The sequence below is a fragment of the Sabethes cyaneus genome, chromosome 2 (assembly GCF_943734655.1).
Source record: "Sabethes cyaneus chromosome 2, idSabCyanKW18_F2, whole genome shotgun sequence".
NCBI lineage: Eukaryota > Metazoa > Arthropoda > Insecta > Diptera > Culicidae > Sabethes > Sabethes cyaneus.
The window spans coordinates 21,407,117-21,428,115 of NC_071354.1; the positions used below are offsets into that span (position 1 = coordinate 21,407,117).

The 20,999-nt window shown below is 43.9% G+C and overlaps 1 protein-coding gene across 4 annotated transcripts in view; it reads left to right on the forward strand.

Annotated features, from left to right (window-relative positions):
* Nucleotides 1–17,203: 17,203 nt before the first annotated feature.
* The window catches only part of LOC128738589 (protein groucho-like), a 94,223-nt gene continuing 90,427 nt past the window's right edge, over nucleotides 17,204–20,999 (forward strand). For 3 of the 4 annotated variants that reach the window (XM_053833840.1, XM_053833839.1, XM_053833841.1), the window contains exons 1-2: nucleotides 17,204–17,935; nucleotides 18,819–19,699. In XM_053833840.1, coding sequence (XP_053689815.1) covers nucleotides 19,649–19,699 — 51 coding nt within the window. In that variant the 5' untranslated portion in view covers nucleotides 17,204–17,935; nucleotides 18,819–19,648. The remainder of the gene's footprint in view (nucleotides 17,936–18,818; nucleotides 19,700–20,999) is intronic. The other variant, XM_053833838.1, reaches the window with a different exon arrangement.

The following is a 20,999-nucleotide window of genomic DNA, read 5'->3' on the forward strand; positions in this document are numbered from 1 at the left end:
TATATATACATATATATATATATATATATATATATATATATATATATATATATATATCCTGACCGCATTTCAAGGTCAAGACTAAAAACACGAGATTGTTATTTTTAATCAAGTAGATGGAATCCTTGTTATATATGCATTAATTTATTTATTTATTTATTTATTTATTTATTTATATGTTCAATATTCTCTGTTTATGCGACAAATAAAAACTTTTGAAAATTTAATCCTTTAGAAAGTGGTGAAAAGATGACTAAAATAAATATAAAAGACAACGAAGAGCCGGAAAAAGACAGCGGAATGTTGACGAAAATGTGAATAGAAGTCAATCGAACTGTGATGAAAAGATGGCAAAAATACGATAAAAAGACGACAAAAAACTGCAACAAAAAACACGACAAAAAATGGGAAAGAGAAATTTAAAAACTGTCAAACAGTCGATAAAATATGCAAAACAGACTACGAAAAGATGGCGAATATACGTCATCAAAAAGACGCCGAAAGAACAACGAAAAGACAAGAAATATACAACAATTTTGTTGTCTTGGCAACAAACAGGACGAAAGATGATAAAAAGATAACAATGAAAACGAAGACAAGGCGGCAAAATGTCATAAAACAAATATACGATGGAAAGATGGCAATAATACCATGAAAAGACGATAAAAATATAACAGAAAAACAGAATGATATGACGAATACAGAGAAAAGGCAGTAAAGAAATTACAAACAGACGACTAAATGGTTCCGAAAAAGCAACGATAATATGACGAACAGACAATGCAAGGTAGCGAAAACACGATGAAATAACGATGAAATAACGATCAAACGACAGTAAATGATCGACGAACAGACAGTGAAATGCCTGTGAAGAAGAATACCAGATGTTAAAAATAACGTAAAACGACGAACAAACGTTAAAAGACAACCAAAAACGAGGGGTCAACGAGGGGTAGTGGTTAGCGTTCACATCTCCACGCCGAGAACTCGGATTCAGATTCCAGTCCCACAGAAACCATTAATGACCCAAGCTGTTAAAGTGTTTATAATTACATTAAAACAAACAAAAAACGAGAAGGAGATGACAATAATGGCGGAATAGTTGACGAAGTACACTTAGCAAAACAAAAAAAAAAACGAAAAATTAAAAACAAAATACAAAATAGCCAAACTACAAAAAATGAAAGAATTTGGAAAAATAAAGGCGAAAGGCGAATGACGAAAGTCAAGATTATGCGTTCTTGAATAATATAGAGGAAATTTGAAATGTATCATAAACTGATTCGATTCCATAAAGTATTGATTTGTTTCAAATGCAATCAAAATACCAATGCGATAAAAATGTCACTTTTCAGCAATTGAGATATGAAGAAAAAATGTCGGTCAAACTTCTATTTAAATCAAAAGTTTGATTTAAAATGTGATAAAGTGCTGCTTGAAGCGAGCCACCCCGGCTCTATGCTGCTGAAGAAGAAGAAGAAACCCTTTCCTCTGTGATTAAAATAAAGATGCTAAAACTACGGATTTTTCTTCAGCAAAACCTGGCATCACTACTCCGTTCGTGGACGTGCAGTGTTATCACCCTTACAACTATGCGTCATGGTGGTGGTAGTAGACAAAGCTTTCCTGCATGAGTGACCACTACGTCCAAAAGTCTTTGAATGTTATCACCCATACAGATGAACGTATGCCTTCCCGTCTGAGTGACCCCTCCGTTCAAAAGACTTGGAGTGTTATCCATTGGCGGAACTAGCACTCATTTCTAGGGGAGGCTGTAGCCCCGGCATTTTTTTCGACCATTTTATTGGTCGGCCAAGTCAATTTTTCTAGGGGGGCTAAAGTTCTCCTAGGGGGGGCTTAGCCCCCCCTAGTTCCGCCAATGGTGTTATTACTCCCACAGTTGATAGCTTATCTGTAGTTAGGTGCTAGTACTGAGCGATATCCACATCAGAGAACACTTTCCCTGTAAATCATCCCTCAGTCCGAAGACTTAGGGTTTTAGGATTAAGAAAATTCGAGCAGATTGAGGCATTAAATTGGCAAAGGTAATTTTATATAAGATTTGTAACGAACAGGTTACAAAACGGGCTTTTATCCTTAGCATGCATATTCTCTTGTTGATCGCTTTTCAGTCCATTACGCAATCCTGCCCTAGGAAGCCCGTTTCCAGTTCGTTGGTCGTTCCACCGGTTTGGTAAAATTGAGCTTTGCCGCCACGGATCCTCCACACCTGCTCGCCTTTGCGACAGATCTCCTGCAGTGCCATGATGCCGAGCTTTCGGGGTTCCAACTGATCGAGCAGCACCCTATCGCCACCCATGAAATTTAACGATATTCTAGTCTAGGTGACTTCTAGGTGCCGTCCTAAGACAAAGCCTGTTGAACAAATTTTCTCCATTTAACTCGGTTGAGGGCTACCGCTCTCCAATTCCTCGGACACCGAGTACTCTCCGCCAGATCTCGCTCCACCTGGTCTAACCATCTTGCTCGCTGCGCTCCTGGTCGTCTTGTTCCTACCGGATTTGAGGCGAACACCATCTTTGGAGGGTAGTTGTCCGGCATTCTTGCAACATGCCCTGCCCATCGTATCCATCCAGCTTTAGCCACCTTCTGGACACTGGGTTCGCCATAAAGCTGTGCGAGTTCATGGTTCATCCTCCGCCTCCATACTCCGTTCTCCTGTACGCCGCTGAAGATCGTTCTTAGCACTCGTCGTTCGAAAACTCCGAGCACTCGCAGGTCCTCCTCGAGCATTGTCCATGTTTCATGCCCGTAGAGAACAACCGGTCTAATAAGCGTCTTGTATAGGGTGCACTGTGTACGGGGAATTACTCGACCGCAATTGCTTGTGGAGTCCATAGTAAGCACGACTTCCGCTGATAATACGCCTCCGAATCTCACGGCTGGTATCATTGTCCGCCGTTACCAGTGAGCCAAGGTAGACAAATTCATCGACTACCTCAAACTCATCGCCGTCGATCAATATACTACTGCCCAAGCGGTGTCGTTCGGCCTCGGTTCCGCTGGCCAGCATGTACTTTGTTTTAGACGTATTTACCTTTAACCCGATCTTTTCTGCTTCGCGCTTTAGTCTGGTGTACTGTTCAGCCATCGCCACAGATGTTCTGCCGATCATATCCATGTCATCGGCAAAGCAGACGAATTGACTAGATTTGTTGAATATCGTGCCCCGCGTGTTGATATCCACTCGGTTCATAACACCTTGTAGCGCTATGTTGAACAGCAGGCATGAAAGATCATCACCTTGACTCAATCCACCCGAAATCCGAGCACAGCACTGTGTACCATCCATCGTAGATTTAATCAGTTTGATGAGCTTCCTGGGGAAGCTGTTCTCGTCTATGATTTTCCATGGCTCTTTGCGGTATCATATGTGGTTTTGAAGTCAACGAACAAATGATGCGTGGGAACTCTGTATTCACGGCCCTTTTGGAGGATTTGCCACAGTGTAAATATTTGATCTGTTGTAGACCGACCTTCGACGAAGCCGGCTTCCCACAAATCTATTCGCAATTTGTGATAGACGGCGGAAAATGATTTGGGAAAGCACTTTATAGGCGGCATTGAGAACGGTAATCGCTCGATAGTTCTCACAGTCCAACTTGTCGCCCTTTTTCTAGATCGGGCAGATAACCCCATCTTTCCACTCCACCGGTAGCCGCATCGTATTCCAAATTCTAACAATTAGCCGGTGCACACAAACGGTACATACAAACGGTCAGCTTTTCTGGTCTCATTTTAATAAGCTCCGCTCCGATGCCATATTTTCCAATTGACCTGTTGCTCTTTTGCTGCATGATGGCCTCCTTAACTTCGCCTATCGTTGGGGCTGGCACCTCTTCCCCGTTTGTTGCACCGTCGAAATCGCTTTTCCCGCCGCTATGGTTCTCGGCCTGGGCGCTACACTGCTGATGGCTGTTTTGATAGTGTTCCAACAGTCTTCGAGACGGGCTTCGTCCAGCTCGTCCTCTTCCAGCAGCACAGCTTCGAGTGAATGCGCGTAGTTTGCGGCGACGTCGGGATCACTACGGGATCTTTTTTACACATTATTCAGCCATTGAAGGTTCCATTGCTGTTCATTGAGCCTGGTGCTAAAATCAACACTAAAGATCACATCAATAATGTTTTGAAGAACCATTTGTTTCCCATCGTCAAAAAAAAAGAAAGCACCATTAGCTTTCAACAAGATTCTGCACCGTCTCACTAGACGAAACCTACACAGACTTGCTGTGAGGGCAATTTTCCGGATTTTATTTCTTCGATTGAGTGTCCTGCCTCTTCGCCTGATTTGAATCCTCTCTTTTATGCACGGGGTCACGGATTGACTGTGGATATTTTGAAGAAACTTTTAGAGAAGATTTGGGATGAATTGCCAGTGGATATCGTGTGTGCCTGCTGTAACGGTTTTCTACAACTGTTGCGCCTGGTATTTTAAGCAAAGGGAGAAAAATTTGAATTGGACTAGTTTCAGCCAATTGTTATGCATATACGTACTTTACACGAGATACACTCAAGCATTACCATTTACTGACAATTATTACTAATCACCCTGTTCAAACTTCAATAACCTCAATTATAGTATTCGTACATAAAATTCGTCCTTAAATTATTTTTGACAAAACAGGTGACAGTTTCTAGTATTCTTTTAATCTTTTACGCTGCTTACACGACAGATACAATCTTTTCTAAGTCCGCATGATCGCATCCGGCTTCGGATCGTCGCGTCACGGAGCTGAGCTGAAATTCATCGGGCAACCAAAAAGGCCGTCCATGCAAAGCAACCAGCGGTTCTGTGTTTACCGCCGTAATCGACAATGGTTTATTTACCTTAGCCATCGACTAATTTGTTTGTTTTAATTTTTACGAATGTTGTTTTACCCTTCACCCCGAGTGCTCCTGCTGCTGCTGCTGCTGCTGCTGCCATGCCAGAGTCAGAGCCGCCTGCAGCGCGGTATTGATGAAGTTCGCCATACCTCCCGTGTAGTGCCCTGGCCCGGATCGAGCTAGAGAAACCCAACGCGAGAACTTGCTCACTGTTTACCCAACCGAAATGAAAGAAAAAGAAACACTTTTTTTTCTTTCACTTGCGTGAGGGTAGAGGTACTGAGATTGGAGTTGAAGGGAATAAAAGCGGTTTCGTTTTTCCCTTTAAAAGTCGAAAAGCCACCCGACCGAAAGATGCAGATCAAAGGCGTTGCTTTGTTGGTTTATTTTGTTTTCGATTTTATTTCTGGAACTTGACTCATTTCACACCGTCAAGTGTATTTTGTGTATTCGCGTTGTTTACGCTCGTGCAAACCAACGGAAACTGGTTGTTTAGACTTAACAAAATGTCAGAGTTAATAGCGATGATGTTGGTACGTAATGTTAATTGGTATGACCATCGCAGGTTTCTGTGTGAAGCTGTCAACGATTTCCGGGAGTGTGTGAATAGAGATTATTCGGTTTTAATGGAGTCGTTGACATGTATCTGTCATTGTTAATCGATAATACCCGCAGTTAGCCTGCCTGATCAACACACTTGTCTATCGTAAAACAGAAATTTTTCTACCCAACTATAAAATTTGTCCCATTCCAATTGCACTTAAATATTACAGGTACAGATTTCGCATCAATAGATTTCAAAAACAAAAAAAAAATTGAAGGCACACCTGCTGTTGGCTAGTAACTTCACGATACCTACCTGTCGTGCTCATTCCTCTTGACAGCAAAGCCACTTTATCCCATTTCTCGTCTTACAAGCAATAAACGTTACCGGGCAGTAAAACATTCTCCTAATTTTTATTACCCTTTGTTGTGCTTCAGACCATCCATCGCTGCGTTTCATTTCCCCGACTTAATTCGATATCAAAACACTTCAATCTGTCCGTAATTCCGTCAAATCACCGTTCGCCAGCCAGCCGTGAACAGTCAGTCGAGTCGTTCGCGGTGGCACACTGAAAGAGACATTAAAATACGAAAAATCGCGGAGATTTTCAGCTTGCGATAATAACGAGAGCAGCTAAATATGAGTAGATGAACGGACGGACGGACGGACGGAGAGAAGCATAAAACGAACAACGGAATAGAGCAATAAAAGTGGCAAACAGAAGTAACACGAAAACAACATCTATAATTACGACAACAATGCAGCCAGGTAAACTGTGCTACATCAAGACGAAACTAGTGCTAGGGCAGGTAAAGGGTAAGCTAGATTGGTGAAGGAAGATACGAAACGCTGTCGAAACGGTTTTAAAGACAATAATCAAATCAAAATCGACCGTGCGCCACGATGGAAAGAGGTACGGATGATGATGGAAAACGGGTAGACAGGAGTGAAGACAAAAAAAAACGGCGGAAAAATACAACACGCGGCTGGAAGTAAAAGAAAATATATACAAATAGACAAAATAGTGTACATGAACACCAAAACGATGCGACGACGGACGGGTAGGAAACAGAGCAAACTACGGCCGGCGTGAAATTCCCGGTGATTCCGAAGAAAAGGGGCAAATCGAACAATGCCATAGGAAGGGAAAGAAGTAAAGAAAAACAATAACTACACACAGATCAGGAGATAGTGAGGTAAACGGTGTGAGAAGCAGGCAACGTGGTTCGGACTGAAGCGAAGCGGGTGATCCAAACAGTACTTAGACAGCTTACAGCTAGCGGGGCTCGAAGGACAATGTCGCTTTGTGTGTACGGATATTAATAACAAACTGTTTTTGGCTTAAATAGCTCGTCGTGGAAAGCGGAAAGGCGTCGAGGTGTTGGCGCAGCAGGTACGGGCGAAGAAGAAGAAGCAAGAGGAGCAGCAGATGATGGTGGTAAAACAATGCTGGTTTTCTTTCGAAATTGAATACTTCACCGAACTGAACAAAATTATTTACATTTTTAGAGGTTTTTTTCTTTCCTTTTCTACTGTTTTTTCTATCTCTCAATCTTCGAGATATTGTGTTGTACTTTTTAGGTGCTTGTGTGATCTAACGAGTTTTTCTCTTCGTCTATTTTTGGAGTCCCATAGAATGGGAAAAGGGGGTTCCATTGTGCCAACTGAAGAGCACTCAATAGAGGTAGGCATTTTCAATTGAAAGGTTGTTTTTCTCTTCAAGTACCTGCATAGAAACAGAGCAGATTGGTCTGCGGTGCGTTGATCTTCATTATATCGGATTCTATTCACCTAGTAGTGAATCGGTTCGGTGCTGATTTGAATTTTTTTCAAATTTGCTTTGAAGAACAAAGGCAATCGAAACGCATAACTAGCACAATCACTTCGATTGTTAGCTAGTACTCGATGAATACTTTGAACTAAAAATTTAGATGTTTTATGTGAATTTAGTTATTACGTGTGAATTTCGAACCGAAGAAACTATCTATTTCTTTGTTAGAAAACAGATATTATCCTATGTTACGACTAACGCACATTATTGTTTTCGTTTTGCTCGCAAACGACCGTATAGCTACCGTATTTATGGCTTCAAGGTGTTGAAACTGCATTCAGTCCCATTGAGGTGCAACTAAGGCTCATCACTTATCCATTCTCTAATTCTTAGTACATATTTATAGGAGCATCACTGGATTGGACACCTGCTATAAAGTAAACAGTAAACACTTTCTTTTCACTTTTCCATGCTGAGCCTTTAAAAATTGGCGTGGCAAGCAATAGTAACTTTCAGGCAATGTTACGACTTTACAAGCAAATTCAAATGCAAGCCAATACGCATCTGTTTCACCTTAAATGCTACTTTGGCGAAATATACGGCTAACTTTACTGATAACCATTTCAAAGTGCTGAAAATGGTCAGTGAAATCCAAGACAACAAGAATTTGAATAGAATTCTGAATGCCAATTTATAACTAATACTAATATTATACAGTAAAGTGCAGTGCAAAATGCCAGAAATGGCAAAAAACGGTCGATTTACTGCTTAGGTTAATGGCTATCGGTCACCAGGGTGGTCCTCAAGTGGTTGGGGTTGCAAATAAAGATCATTACCGGAGTAGATTTGCAGTAGACCAAGCTGAAAACAAAATATGAAATTTTGGTGCGATGGTTTTGGATTACTGCGTGTGATTTTATGTTGTCAACTGTTGACGTATTGATGTGTTGGCGTGTTGGTGAACACCATTTTTGCGGGGTTGTTGTGTGGCATTCTTATAACATGTCCCGTCCATTGTACCCTTTCAACTTTAGCAACTTTCTGGATACTGGGTTCGCCGACGAGCTGCGTCAGCTTGTGGTTCATGCTTCTCCTCCATACACCATTCTCACATACACCGCCAAAGATGGTCCTAAGCATGCTTACTTTACTTTAGTGGCAACGGTCCGTTACCGATCCTGCGCCGACCGAATTATGGCCCTGAATTTCTTTCGTCGTTGTTCGTGGTAATTGAGTTTTCGGTATACTACCTCACCGGGGTCGCGATACTTACATCCCGCTGATGGGTCTGCCATCTTAGGTATAGCTTGCGGGATACAGCATTTCATATTTAGCCGCCCGTTTCGAGACAGACGCTGTGTGAGCCGCCCCTCACCTGGAGAATAGCATTTCCGGGTAAGGCCATCGACCGTCATCATTTGACTTAGATCTGCGTGGAGGCGCAAGGAGCCAGAGCTATGTTTGACGCTCCTTCCAGGTAAATCGCTCCATTTCATATCCTAAGCATACGACGTTCAAATACGGGCAGTGCTTTCGAGTCCCCGTCGAGCATTATCCACGTTTCGTGCCCGTAGAGGACTACCGGTCTTATTAGCGTTTTGCATATGGCACATTTAGAACGGGGGGGAAGCTTAGGGTCCTGTTGAGTCCGTAGTCAGTACGACTTCCGACAAAAATACGTCTGCGTATTTCTCTGCAGCAGTTGTTGTCCGACGTCATCAACGACCCGACGTATACGAGTTCGTCCACCACCTTGAACTCGTCCCCGTCGACTAGTACACTATTACCTAACCGAGTTTGATCGTACTCAGTTTCTCCTGCTAGCAGGTGCTTGGTTTTGGACGTATTCACCACTGATCACGTTTCAGCTTGGTATACTACTCATCAACCGCGTGGAACGTCCTTCCCACAATGTTCACGACGACAGCGAAACAGATAAATTGGATGGATTTATTGAAGATCTTGCCCCGAATGTTTAAACCCCCACGTTTGATAACACCTTCTAGCACAATGTTAAAAAGGAGGCAGGAAATACCATCACCTTGTCGAAGTCTCGCAGTCGCCAATTGCGAATAGATTTGTGGGAACTTATCAAGCCGGCTTCGTCGAAGGTCGGTCTACAACGGATCAAATATTTACACTGCGGCAAATCCTCCAAAAGGGCCGTGAATGCAGAGTTCCCACGCATCATTTATTCGTTGACTTCAAAGCCGCATATGATACCATCGACCGGAAAGAGCTATGGAAAATCATGGACGAGAACAGCTTCCCCAGGAAGCTCATCAAACTGACTAAATCTACGATGGATGGTACACAGTGCTGTGTTCAGATTTCGGGTGGATTGTCAAATTCATTCGAATCACACAGAGGGCTTCGTCAAGGTGATGGTCTTTCATGCCTGCTGTCCAACATAGCGCTACAAGGTGTTATGAACCGAGCGGATATCAACACGCGGGGCACGATATTCAACAAATCTAGTCAATTCGTCTGCTTTGCCGATGACATGGATATTATCGGCAGAACATCTGTGGCGGTGGCTGAACAGTACACCAGACTAAAGCGCGAAGCAGAAAAGATTGGGTTAAAGGTAAATAGGTCTAAAACAAAGTACATGCTGGCCAGCGGAACCGAGGCCGAACGACACCGCTTGGGCAGTAGTATATTGATCGACGGCGATGAGTTTGAGGTAGTCGATGAATTTGTCTACCTTGGCACACTGGTAACGTCGGACAATGATACCAGCCGTGAGATTCGGAGGCGTATTATCAGCGGAAGTCGTGCTTACTATGGGCTCCACAAGCAATTGCGGTCGAGCAGACTAAGTCCCCGTACAAAGTGCACCCTGTACAAGACGCTTATTAGACCGGTTGTTCTCTACGGGCATGAAACATGGACAATGCTCGAGAAGGACCTGCGGGTGCTCGGAGTTTTCGAACGACGAGTGCCAAGAACGATCTTCGGCGGCGTACAGGAGAACGGAGTATGGAGGCGGAGGATGAACCATGAACTCGCACAGCTCTATGGCGAACCGAGTATCCAGAAGGTAGCTAAAGCTGGACAGATGCGATGGGCAGGGCATGTTGCAAGAATGCCGGACAACTACCCTGCAAAGATGGTGTTCGCCTCAAATCCGGTAGGAACAAGACGACCAGGAGCGCAGCGAGCAAGATGGTTAGACCAGGTGGAGCGAGATCTGGCGGAGAGTACTCGGTGTCCCAGGAATTGGAGAGCGGTAGCCCTCAACCGAGTTACATGGAGAAATTTTGTTCAACAGGCTTTGTCTTAGGACGGCAAGCCACCTAAGTAAGTAAGTAAGTTGTCGAAGTCTCCTGCGTGTTTCAAACGAGCATGATAACGCGCACGAAATCCTCGCACAGCACTGTACACCATCCATCGGGGCCCTAATCAGTCGTGTCAGCTTCCCGGGAAACCTGTTTTCGTCCATAATTTTCCATAGCTCTTCACGGTCGATAGTATCTTGATGTAACTTGGTGTTCGCGACACTTTGGTGGACCGGTCGTAACACAAAGATCTGATCCGTTGTTGATCATTGGTCCACAAAACTGTCGTCTACGCACCATTCAGGTGCTCCTCAAGTTCTACCCACAAGATCCCTCCATCTTTACATGTTTCAGCACACGCCTATGCGGGATTCTAGTAGTTATACGTTCAGTTTCTGGTAGAATTTACGCGTTTCTTGAGAACGATACAGCAGTTCCATGTCCTCGCACTCCATTTCTTCCAGGCGGCCCTCTTATCCCAGAAAAACTGAGTTTGCTATCTTCGTTTCTGTCTATATCGTTCCAGGTTTTGACGGATCCTCTGCTGCAGCGTCGACGCCCGCGCATGCATTCTTCTCGTTTAACATCCTTTGGCACGTGACCATCCTTCCTACGTGGTCAGCCCATTGTAGCCTGCCGTGTTTTAGTCGCTTCACAATGTCACAATATCTCTGTATACTTCGTACATTTAGCGACGAATAACCGGTGTGAATTCCTCCTAATAACGAACCTGAACGATGAGGTCTCCGTTGACGTTTTTGACGTCATTCACACTCAAGCTGCGCGTAAAAAGCGTCCGTATCGTCTTCATTATTCACTAGGTGTGCGCTATGCACTTTGAGTTGAAGAAATCCCAAATAATACTGTCAACTTAGGTAGTTACAGTTTTCTCAATATGTTTCCCAACTGTCCATTTTTCACCTAAATCACGGTGGCAGGTCTTTTTTAGGACCGAGTTGGTATTTATACTCAATTTTACAGGTTTTTCGATCGCATGAAATCATGATATACTTGGGGAATGTTCACTTTAAACCCAAACGAAACATTTCATAGGCGCGCATCGGCCTAATGGGCTAGGCCAACAATATCCATCCGAAAAGCGTCTCCAAACGTACAAAAAATGACGACGAAAAGATGACAAAACAGGTATGACTTACTTATTTACTTACTTACTTACTTAGTTGGCCTAACGTCTTACGACAAGGCCTGGGCAGGATAATTTCTCCATATGTTTCGATCCATGGTAACTGATTTCCAGTTCCGCGAGCACCCAGTGCTAACCAGATCTCGCTCCACCCGGTCTAGCCACCTCGCTCGCTGTGCCTCTCGTAGTCTTGTTCCTACCGGGTTTGATGCGAAAACCATTTTTGCAGGATAGTTGTCCGGCATTCTAGCAACATGTCCTGCCCAACGTATCCGTCCAGCTTTAACCACTTTCTGAATACATGGTTCGCCATAGAGACGCGCGAGCTCGTGGTTCATTCTTCGCCTCCATACATCGTTCTCTTGCACTCCGCCAAAGATGGTTCTTAGCACCAGCCGTTCGAAAACTCCGGGTGCTCGTAGGTCCTCTTCTAGCAGTGTCCACGTCTCGTGCCCGTAGAGGACAACCGGTCTAATTAGCGTTTTGTACAGTGTGCACTTTGTACGGGGGCTCAAATTGTTCGACCGCAAGTGTTTGTGGAGTCCGTAGTAGGCCCGACTTCCGCTGATAATACGTCTTTTAATCTCACCGCTGGTATTGTTGTCCTCTGTTGCCAGTGAGCCAAAGTATGCGAACTCGTCGACTATCTCGAACTCATCCCCGTCGATACCATGGTACTGCCCAAGCGGGCCCGATCGCACTCGGTCCCGCCCTCCAGCATATACTTCGTTTTAGACGTATTTATCTTTAATCCAATCTTATCTGCTTCGCGTTTTAGACTGGTGTACTGATCTTCCACCGCCTCAGATGTTCTGCCGACAGCATCCACGTCATCAGCAAAGCAGATAAATTGACTGGATTTATTGAAAATCGTGTCCCGCATTTCAATCGCCGTTCGTCTTATAACACCTTCAAGCGCAATGTTGAGTAGCAGGCAGGAAAGACCATCTCCTTGTCGAAGTTACCTGCGAGATTCGAATGGGTCCGACAGTCCACCGAAGATTCTCACACAGCACTGGAGCCCATCCATCGTAGCCATGATAAGTCTAGTAAGCTTACCCGGAAAGCCGTTTTCGTCCAAAATTTTCCATAGCTCTTGTCGGTTTACGCTATCATATTCGGCTTTGAAATCGATGAACAGGGTGTGCGTGGGGACTCGGAATTCGCGGCACTTCTGGTGGATCTGCCGCAGGGTGAAGATTTGGATCGATGGGGGTGGCACATCTTCGTTGCTTGCTACACCAATGTGGTCACTTCCTCCGCTATCATGGTCTTCTGCCTGCACACCATTCAGGTGTTCATCGTAGTGCTGCTTCCACCTTTCGATCACCGCACGGTCGTCAGTCAAGATACCTCCATCTTTATCTCTGCACATTTCGGTCCGCGGCACGAAAACCTTTGTGAGATCCGTTGAGTCTCTGATAGAACTTCCGTGTGTCGTGAAAGCGGTATAGCTGTTCGAGTTCTTCGCACTCATTCTTCTCTTGGTGGCGCTTTTTATTCTTGAAGAGTCAGGTTTGCTGCCTCCGCTTCTGTTTATATCGCTCCACATTCTGACGGGTGGCTCTACGCAGCATTTGTACCCGCGCTGCGTTTTTCACAGCCAATATCTGCTGGCATTGTTCGTCAAACCATTCGTTACATCGATTTGGTGCCACACGGTCTAGGACGTTCTCCGCTACGCTGTTAATGGCTGTTTTCACGGCATTCCAATAGTCCTCAAGAGGGGCTTCATCCAGCTCACCCTCTTCCGGCAGCGCGATTTCGAGAGACAACCCGTAGTTCTCGGCGACCTCTGGTTGCTTCAGTCGCGCTAGATTATACCGGGGCGGGCGCCGGTATCGTATGTTGGTTACAACAGATAGTTTTTGACGTATCCTTACCATTACTAGGTAGTGATCCCAATCAATGTTAGCGCCCGGATAGGTTCTGACGTCGATAATGTCTGAAAAGTGCCGACCATCTATCAGAACGTGGTCGATTTGAGATTCTGTCTGGTTGGGTGATTTTCAGGTGTATCGATGGTAGAGGTTATGCTGGAAGAAGGTACTACGTATGGCCATGTTCTTTGAGGTGGCGAAGTCGCGAAGCTTCTAATCAACATCCATCTATACGTTGTTATATAAGCATGGAATAAGAGTCGAATAGACGTTGTGCAAACGTATCAGCAGCACAGCTAAGAGCAGGTGTAGAATGCCGGTCGCTTAAAGGTTACCATAAAAATGCAAGTCGAATAGACGTTGTACAAACGTATCAGCTAAGAGTAGGTGTGGAGTAAAAGTGAACACAGTTCCATGCACATATCATGAACATGATACATTCCAGCGTTACGGGAGACTGCTAGCACCAACTTTTGCTATGTGAACTGCTTCCTGTTTCACAATTTTTTTTGGCAAATACGTTGTAAAATAGTGGATTAAGGAGGACATTTATCTTCCACTTAAATTCCAGGGATTTTATGAAATGGCAACTGATTTGCTTTATAGGGATGGTGTCCCGTAACGCTGGAATGTGTCATATCCAGCATTGTGCTGTTTCAATTCTCTATAAATAACTGTACAAGCATTGAACAGAGGTGTTTAGACATACTTTAAAAGCAGCTATAAAGCATGTGCTTAATAAAATCTGTCGTAGTAGAATTAAATTGGATAAGTTTTCTTCTTTTTTTATTTTAGGTTTCATATTCTACTAAGACGCTCCAAAAACTTCAGTCAAAAGCTGTCGGTCAAACGTTCCTTATTCCTTGGGCAGCTGATTGCCATGGAGCAAGTGCTTGATAAGCTATAGAACAAAAATGTTACTTGAAACCAGAGGTGGGCACAATTCCGCTAATCCGCTAACAGCTAATTAGCTCAGCTAACATTTTGGTTAGCGGTTAGCGTTTTCGCTAATTTTTATAACCGTTAGCGTTTTTGTTAGCTTCCGCTAAATTTGTGTACCGCTAAATAAACCGCTAACTTTTTTTTGGCAGAAGGAAAATTTGTGAGAAATATCGCACAGGCTTCGGTCGAAGGATTCCAAATTCTAAACTTTTGTACGTACTTTACCAGCCAAGAGCCGGGGTGGCTCTTACCGTATCAAGAATTCCTCTCCATTGTACTTCTAGGTCCTAGGCTACTCGTTTACAATTTGTTACGCGTCTCGGCACATGCAAGTCGGCTTCAACCTGGTCAAACCATCTAACTCGTTTGGCCCCTCTATTCTTGTTGCCGGTGGGGCTCTTGAAGAGAACGGATTTTACTGAACAGTCGTTCGGTATCCTTGCGATGTGGCCGGCCCACCGTAGTCTCCCAACTTTTTCCAAATAGTGTCTACAACTCATGGCTCATACGCCTATGCCACTCTCCGCTGTCGGTTTGTACTCCGCCAAAAATAGTCCGCAACATCTTTCGTTCAAATACGGCAAGTGCACTTCCATAAACAAAGTTGCTGTCTCAAGTCCGTAGAGGACTACTTTTGTACGCGGACTCAAATAAATCGATATTTAAAAACTTCGAGGCCTCTTACATTCACTGAAAACATCAAGGGAGATTTTTCGATTTTCTCGGACATCACTAGTTTTATAAATTCATAGGTGTTGGGCCAAATTTCAACGCAATAAAGTTTTCACAACAACCAAGTAAAATTATTATCTACAAAATATTTTTTTACAAATTTTCTACCTTCTGATTCTTATTCCTTTTATTCTGATTTCATTGTATTTTTACTAAAAACTTGAAATTTTATTACTAGATGCGCCTCTACTGGTACGCTTACCGGTAATGCTCAAGTGTAAACCAACAAAATGTAAGTAACTTTCTATAAAACAATCCAGAGAAAATATTATTTGGAAAGCATTTACATAAATTTTCACAGCGATGGAAAACTCCAATAAAAAATCGAGAAATCTATGTCATGGAACATGGAAATGTTTTGTACCCTTTTAATGTGATAATATGCTAAGCGATAATGTTCTTTAAACATTTTTCATGAATGCCTGCAATTCTTTGCACGGAATTATCTCAGGTATTTTTTTTTTTGTTAGATTATAGTCACTTTAACAGCTTATGTCATTCGTGACTTCTGCGGGGCTGGGATTTGAACCCGTGTCCTCGGCGTGAGAGGCGTGAATGCTAACCACTACGCCGGGACTGACCCCATCTCAGGTATTTTTTCTTAGACCTTTGAAACAAAAATTTTCTTTTATTGCCGAAATCAGCGCTTATCAAAGTAATGCTGATTCTACAGTGCTAACAAATTTAGCTGTTAGTGGTTAGCGTTAGCTTCCGCTAAATTATTGGTTGATTTAGCGGTTAGCGGTTATCGAAGCTAACGTTTTGATTTAGCGGATTAGCTGTTAGCGAAGCTAAAATTTCGGTTAGCGGTGCCCACCTCTGCTTGAAACTAATTTTTCTCTTCGTGTTTTAGTTATTTTTCTTTTGATTCATCTCTAGGGCGACTAAAAGCATGACCGCTCTATCTCGTCAATTTCAAAAGAAGTTTTTTTGTTTGAAACAAAAATTCTGTTCATAAAAATATAATCCCTGTGTTCAGCTTGTCAGGAAGAATGCAGTGAATACATTTGTAAAAACAGAACCCCTGTTTTAGACCCAAAAACTGCTTCCGAAATTGGGCTTTCCGATGAAAAGTTAATGACTGCTTATTTTCCGTTACGGGATTTCCCGTTCTGTTCTGTTTTTACAAACATATGGACTGCATTTTTCTTGTCACTCAGAACACAGGAATTACATTTTCATGAACAGAATTTCTGTTTCAAAAAAAAAACTGCTTTTGAAATTTACGGAATCAATGACGACTCATTTTACTTTAAAATGATAAATCAAAATTTAATTTAATTTTAATTTAAAAAAAATTTAATGTATTGATGCGATGTTAATGATGTTATGATTGACGAATAGAGTGTAATGAACACATTTGCATATACAGATAAATTTGAGTATAAAAACGGCTTTTGCAATCGAAAAAGTCAATGACGGTTAGTTTTAACTCTTAGTTGCAGGGGTGTGAAACTGTGAAAATTTAGCGGACTAAACATCCATGGATGGCGACAATTTGGAACCAGCCGGCGTATCGAAAATAACAGCTAATAATAGTTAAATTGTAACTAAAAGGCTGCGTTTAACTGCTTTCTAATTAGTTTCAGTTGTTTTAAAACGAATTAACCTTTAAATAGGTCCCAGTACCAAAGGTACGAAAACCAATGAGTGGGACATGGACAATGTATGTGATTTGACAACCACACCACCCGCTGTTTAGTTGTTTATTTGGTGGTTCCCACGAAATTAGATCTAAAACAAACTAGTACCTGGACTCTTTCCGAATCAATGCTTCCTCTGAGTAACAGTTGTCCATTTTCATTTTCCAGCAATGCCTCGCACGCATACAGCCTGCCTGCAGAACAGTTTCGCTTGGAATTCTGTGCGGCAGCATGGTTGCCAGCCATGCGCAAACACAACGATACGTTCTGCACTCGTAGTGGTGTCGCATTTCTACCAGCCCAACAGAGCAGAGCGTTAGCTTCGGCCATGCTTTCAGTCTGGCTCGCGCGCGTTCAGTAGTAGTGCAGCGTTGATCCCGTTCAGTTCGTTTTTCGCAGAGTCGATGCCGGTTTCTTGACCGTGTGTGAGCTTACCCGTAGCAAATCGTGTGATAGTGGATTCAGAAGAAGTGAAACTGCGCCACGGCCATCGGAATCTGATTGGCGTGCGCTCGTGTGTGTTTTTTTCCGACTACGCGGTGGGTTTCTGTGGTGTGTAAAACCGTCACTGCCGACGGTTTCCGATTGGGGCGCAAAGGGGAGCCCGTACAAATCTACCGTTTTACGAGGTGAACCACAGCTTTTAATTCATTCAATCCGGCGAGCGAGCGTCGTACCCCTCGCACTCCCTTTGCCTGCAGCTAAAGTTGCCGCACGGTTTCGAGTGTTTGTGGAACAAAAACCGGTGAACCAATCAAGCAAATAAAACAAAAAATTCAGAAAAATAACATATACTCTGTGTGCATTCACATAAATTGTGTACGACTGTTGTTTGCTGCGCGTTCGAAGTGAAAGCGTACGACGACGACGTTGGCGATTTTCTCGCGATCGAGCGCGTGTTCATTCCACCCTTCGTCCGTCCGTTCGATTGACACCCCACGCAAGCCCGACGGCTTTTTTTTTAAGCGTCGGTTTAGAATTTTGAGGATTAAATCGTTGATTAATACTTTATTGATTGTTTAGCCGGGAACTAAGTGGTGGACCGTTTAAAACCACGCAGTGAAGAGCGAAAAAAAAAGTTAGAAGAAACAGTTTCAGCACCGTCGGCGTTGGATTTGCCTGCTAATTGGATTATCTCTTCAGCTCACAACGTGTAGGTATTTTTCCTAGCATATTTTCCGTCACGGGACTACCTGCCTGGTATTGGCCGTTTTAAAGTTTGCCTGTTCTCGCGCACCCGATCCGCCGGACAGTTAGAGCGAAATTCCGTTACGAAAGCTTGAGCACACAAATGGCATTCGGCTCACATGGCTGCCGAAAATGCGATCCAACGTACTATTTACACTGCTAGTGATACGTATCGCCGGAACCGCCAGTTCAAACATCGTTCGCAATGTTTATCCTGTCCTGCTGTGTGGCTGTGGCCGTGCGGTGGTGGTACCAGTGCGTGCGTATTCATGAAGCGTTCGCTTCGTTGGCCATCGCCGCCGGCTCATCGGAGCTGAGTGATGGGTAAACACCAGATTCCGCCGGCCGCACCCCGTTCCGTTCCGTTCGTCGGCGTCGGCCGACGGTGCTTATCATGGCGCTGTCGTCCGTACTGCTAGGTTTGCCAACCGACCAACCGACGGCCGTCATCAGTGGTTCCTATTGTTTTGTGAAGTTTTTTTTTCTGCCGTCGTCGTCATCGTCGACAAAGCTGAACAAATAGCGAGCCAAATTTTCGGTGTGCACCGCACTCCGTCCGATAGGGTGTGCTTTTTCTATGATGATAATGTGTGTGCTGGGAAAGGGGTGTCGAAAGGGTTGAGAGGGTGAAACGGCGGTTCAGTTACGGCATCTGCCGGCGGAAGATTGTAGTTGTTCGGAGGTGGGAAATTGTGAATCCTATTAGTTTGATCGGTCGGATCGGGTGTGTGCCGGGCAGAGCAGAGCGCTGCCGACGGGGCGGGTTGGTTTCAAACGAGCGAGCGGCCAGTTGATTACCGATTTGTAATTTATTTATTAACATGCTTCTTTTTTCCTTCTTCCATCAGATTTCGAAGCTGAAATTGATTCACCAGACGCCACTGCCTCGGAAGAAAGGGAGTATTAAATAAACCTAGCGGAAGTGTTTTGTTGTGCTACAAGTGAGAAGCGGATTAACGGCGAGGGAAAATAATAAACAAGAAAAGGCTGTTTTTTTTTGGTGTGTGAACGACAGATAGGGAAAAGAAGAAAAAGAAGAAGCAATTGTAAAGCAAGAAGCAGTGTGGAATTAGGTTCGTTTTTCCCCGGCAGTAAAGCAATAGAAAAATTGTTATTGAGCGCTCGGAAGCAGCCGCCATCGCTCGTTAATTGTGTTCGGCGGGTTTTACCACCATCATCATTATTATTATCAAGCCCCGACGGTATCTTCTTTCCGTCCACCAGCCGTCGGCCCAGCGAGTGGGAAAGAGATCGTATGGTTTGAAAGTGTGGATAATTAAACGTGTGGAAGTTTCGGGAAATTATTAGCCCCCGTCGGCTATCCGGCATTGCAGCAGTGTGTTTGTGATTAGCCGATTGCAATTGTGAATTATTAATGGTGTTGATGTGCCGGCCTCAAATATAAGCAGCAATCTAGGGCGAAACCAGACCTCTTGATTCGATTAAATATGCCGCTTTTGCTGGAAGCTGTTTATCTAGAATTCGATCCAGAGTTTATTGTTGCCGAGAGCCGCTACTGCCTGCATCAGATCAGTCACCGCTAGCGGTGCTATTGTTTACCGGTTTCCAGGAATACCAGTGCTAGAGTAATTAAAAACAACAACTAAAAACTACGTCATAGAGTGCCGTTTTATCAAAGCAGCCATTGGATTTGTTTTGTTATCGCCCAAGTGACACGATGTATCCGAATTCAGGAATCAACGCGGCGGCCGTGGCTGCCCGTCATCCGGTAAGTTGATGAAAAATTTTAAATTTCTTTAGCGATAAAAAAAAATCTTTTAGTTTCACCACTGCAAATCCAACTACGGTGGATGTGTTAATGCCTGGACAAACAACCACCGTCAGGGTTTAGTTTGCCGAAGGAATGTTTTGTTTATCTAACTTCAAAAAACAGTTTACCTGACTCGTGGAATTTTGCTGATTTTTTCCATTAGTATGTGATCGATTTCTTTGGGGAGTGAATCAACACTTGGCACGTGATGTAAGATGTTTGACTTTCACTGATTGGCAGTAGTTTTATTCGGTTAGTTGTGAAATTCAGCAATGTCACGAGTTTAAAAGCAAAATATCAGTAATTTTTCATGCGCAATAAATTACCTACGCTGAAAGTGACTCCGTGCGACACTTTACGCTCGAAAAAACACCAAACACATCAATGACGATGATTCAGTTAGTTTATTTGCAATTTTAGTTACCCTACAAACCACCCCCGGCTTGCTCGCTCACTCTGTCTAATCATTTCAAACATCGCAGCGCGTGGAATGGCTTCCCCCGCTTCAATCATCCAGTTTCGCGGAATTAAATTATTCCGGGTTAACGAGTCCCGACATCACGCAGTTCCTGTCGCCGCCCTCTTCTGCCTGCTTGCTTGCTTGCCTGCCAACTGCCGTCGTTGTTCCGTAATGGGTTTTCAACTCCCCGGATTGCAGAGCAGCAGCAGCAGCAGCAGCAACATCCTCGCCATCGTCGCACACGACACGGCCAGAACAGTTCCAGCATTCCCACTTGATTTTTATCGCCGTCGGTAAACAGCCGGCGGCGGCGTATGATGGAATGGCGAGAAAAATAAAAATAATGTACCGGGAAAATCGAGATTTTATCGATCCAATTTATGACGAAAGCTATCGTCCGTGGAGAGGATGTGGCGGTGGGCCAGTTTTGGTTCTGAATCCCATCAAATCGGAAACCGTAAATTATCATTACACTGTTAATTTTGTTCCACAGCTCGCCTGATTGATTCGAGCGAATCTGTTTTTAGAACGCAGGATGACTCATGTGGCAGACCTCGCTTAGACCAACAGCGCACACGATCAACACCCGGAGAGCCACTTGAACCAAGCTCACTTTAGCTGTATAACACACAAAGATGTTCGGCACTTCTCAGAATCCTCCATAAATTCTCGAGCATCCTTCTTGTGAGCTCTTGGTTGGTCCAAACGTTCGGTGTGCGCTACACCGGGATCCATTTCCGTTCCAGACTTCCTTTCGAAGCACGGCTCAAGTGATCTTCCACTTATCGTTCTATGCTT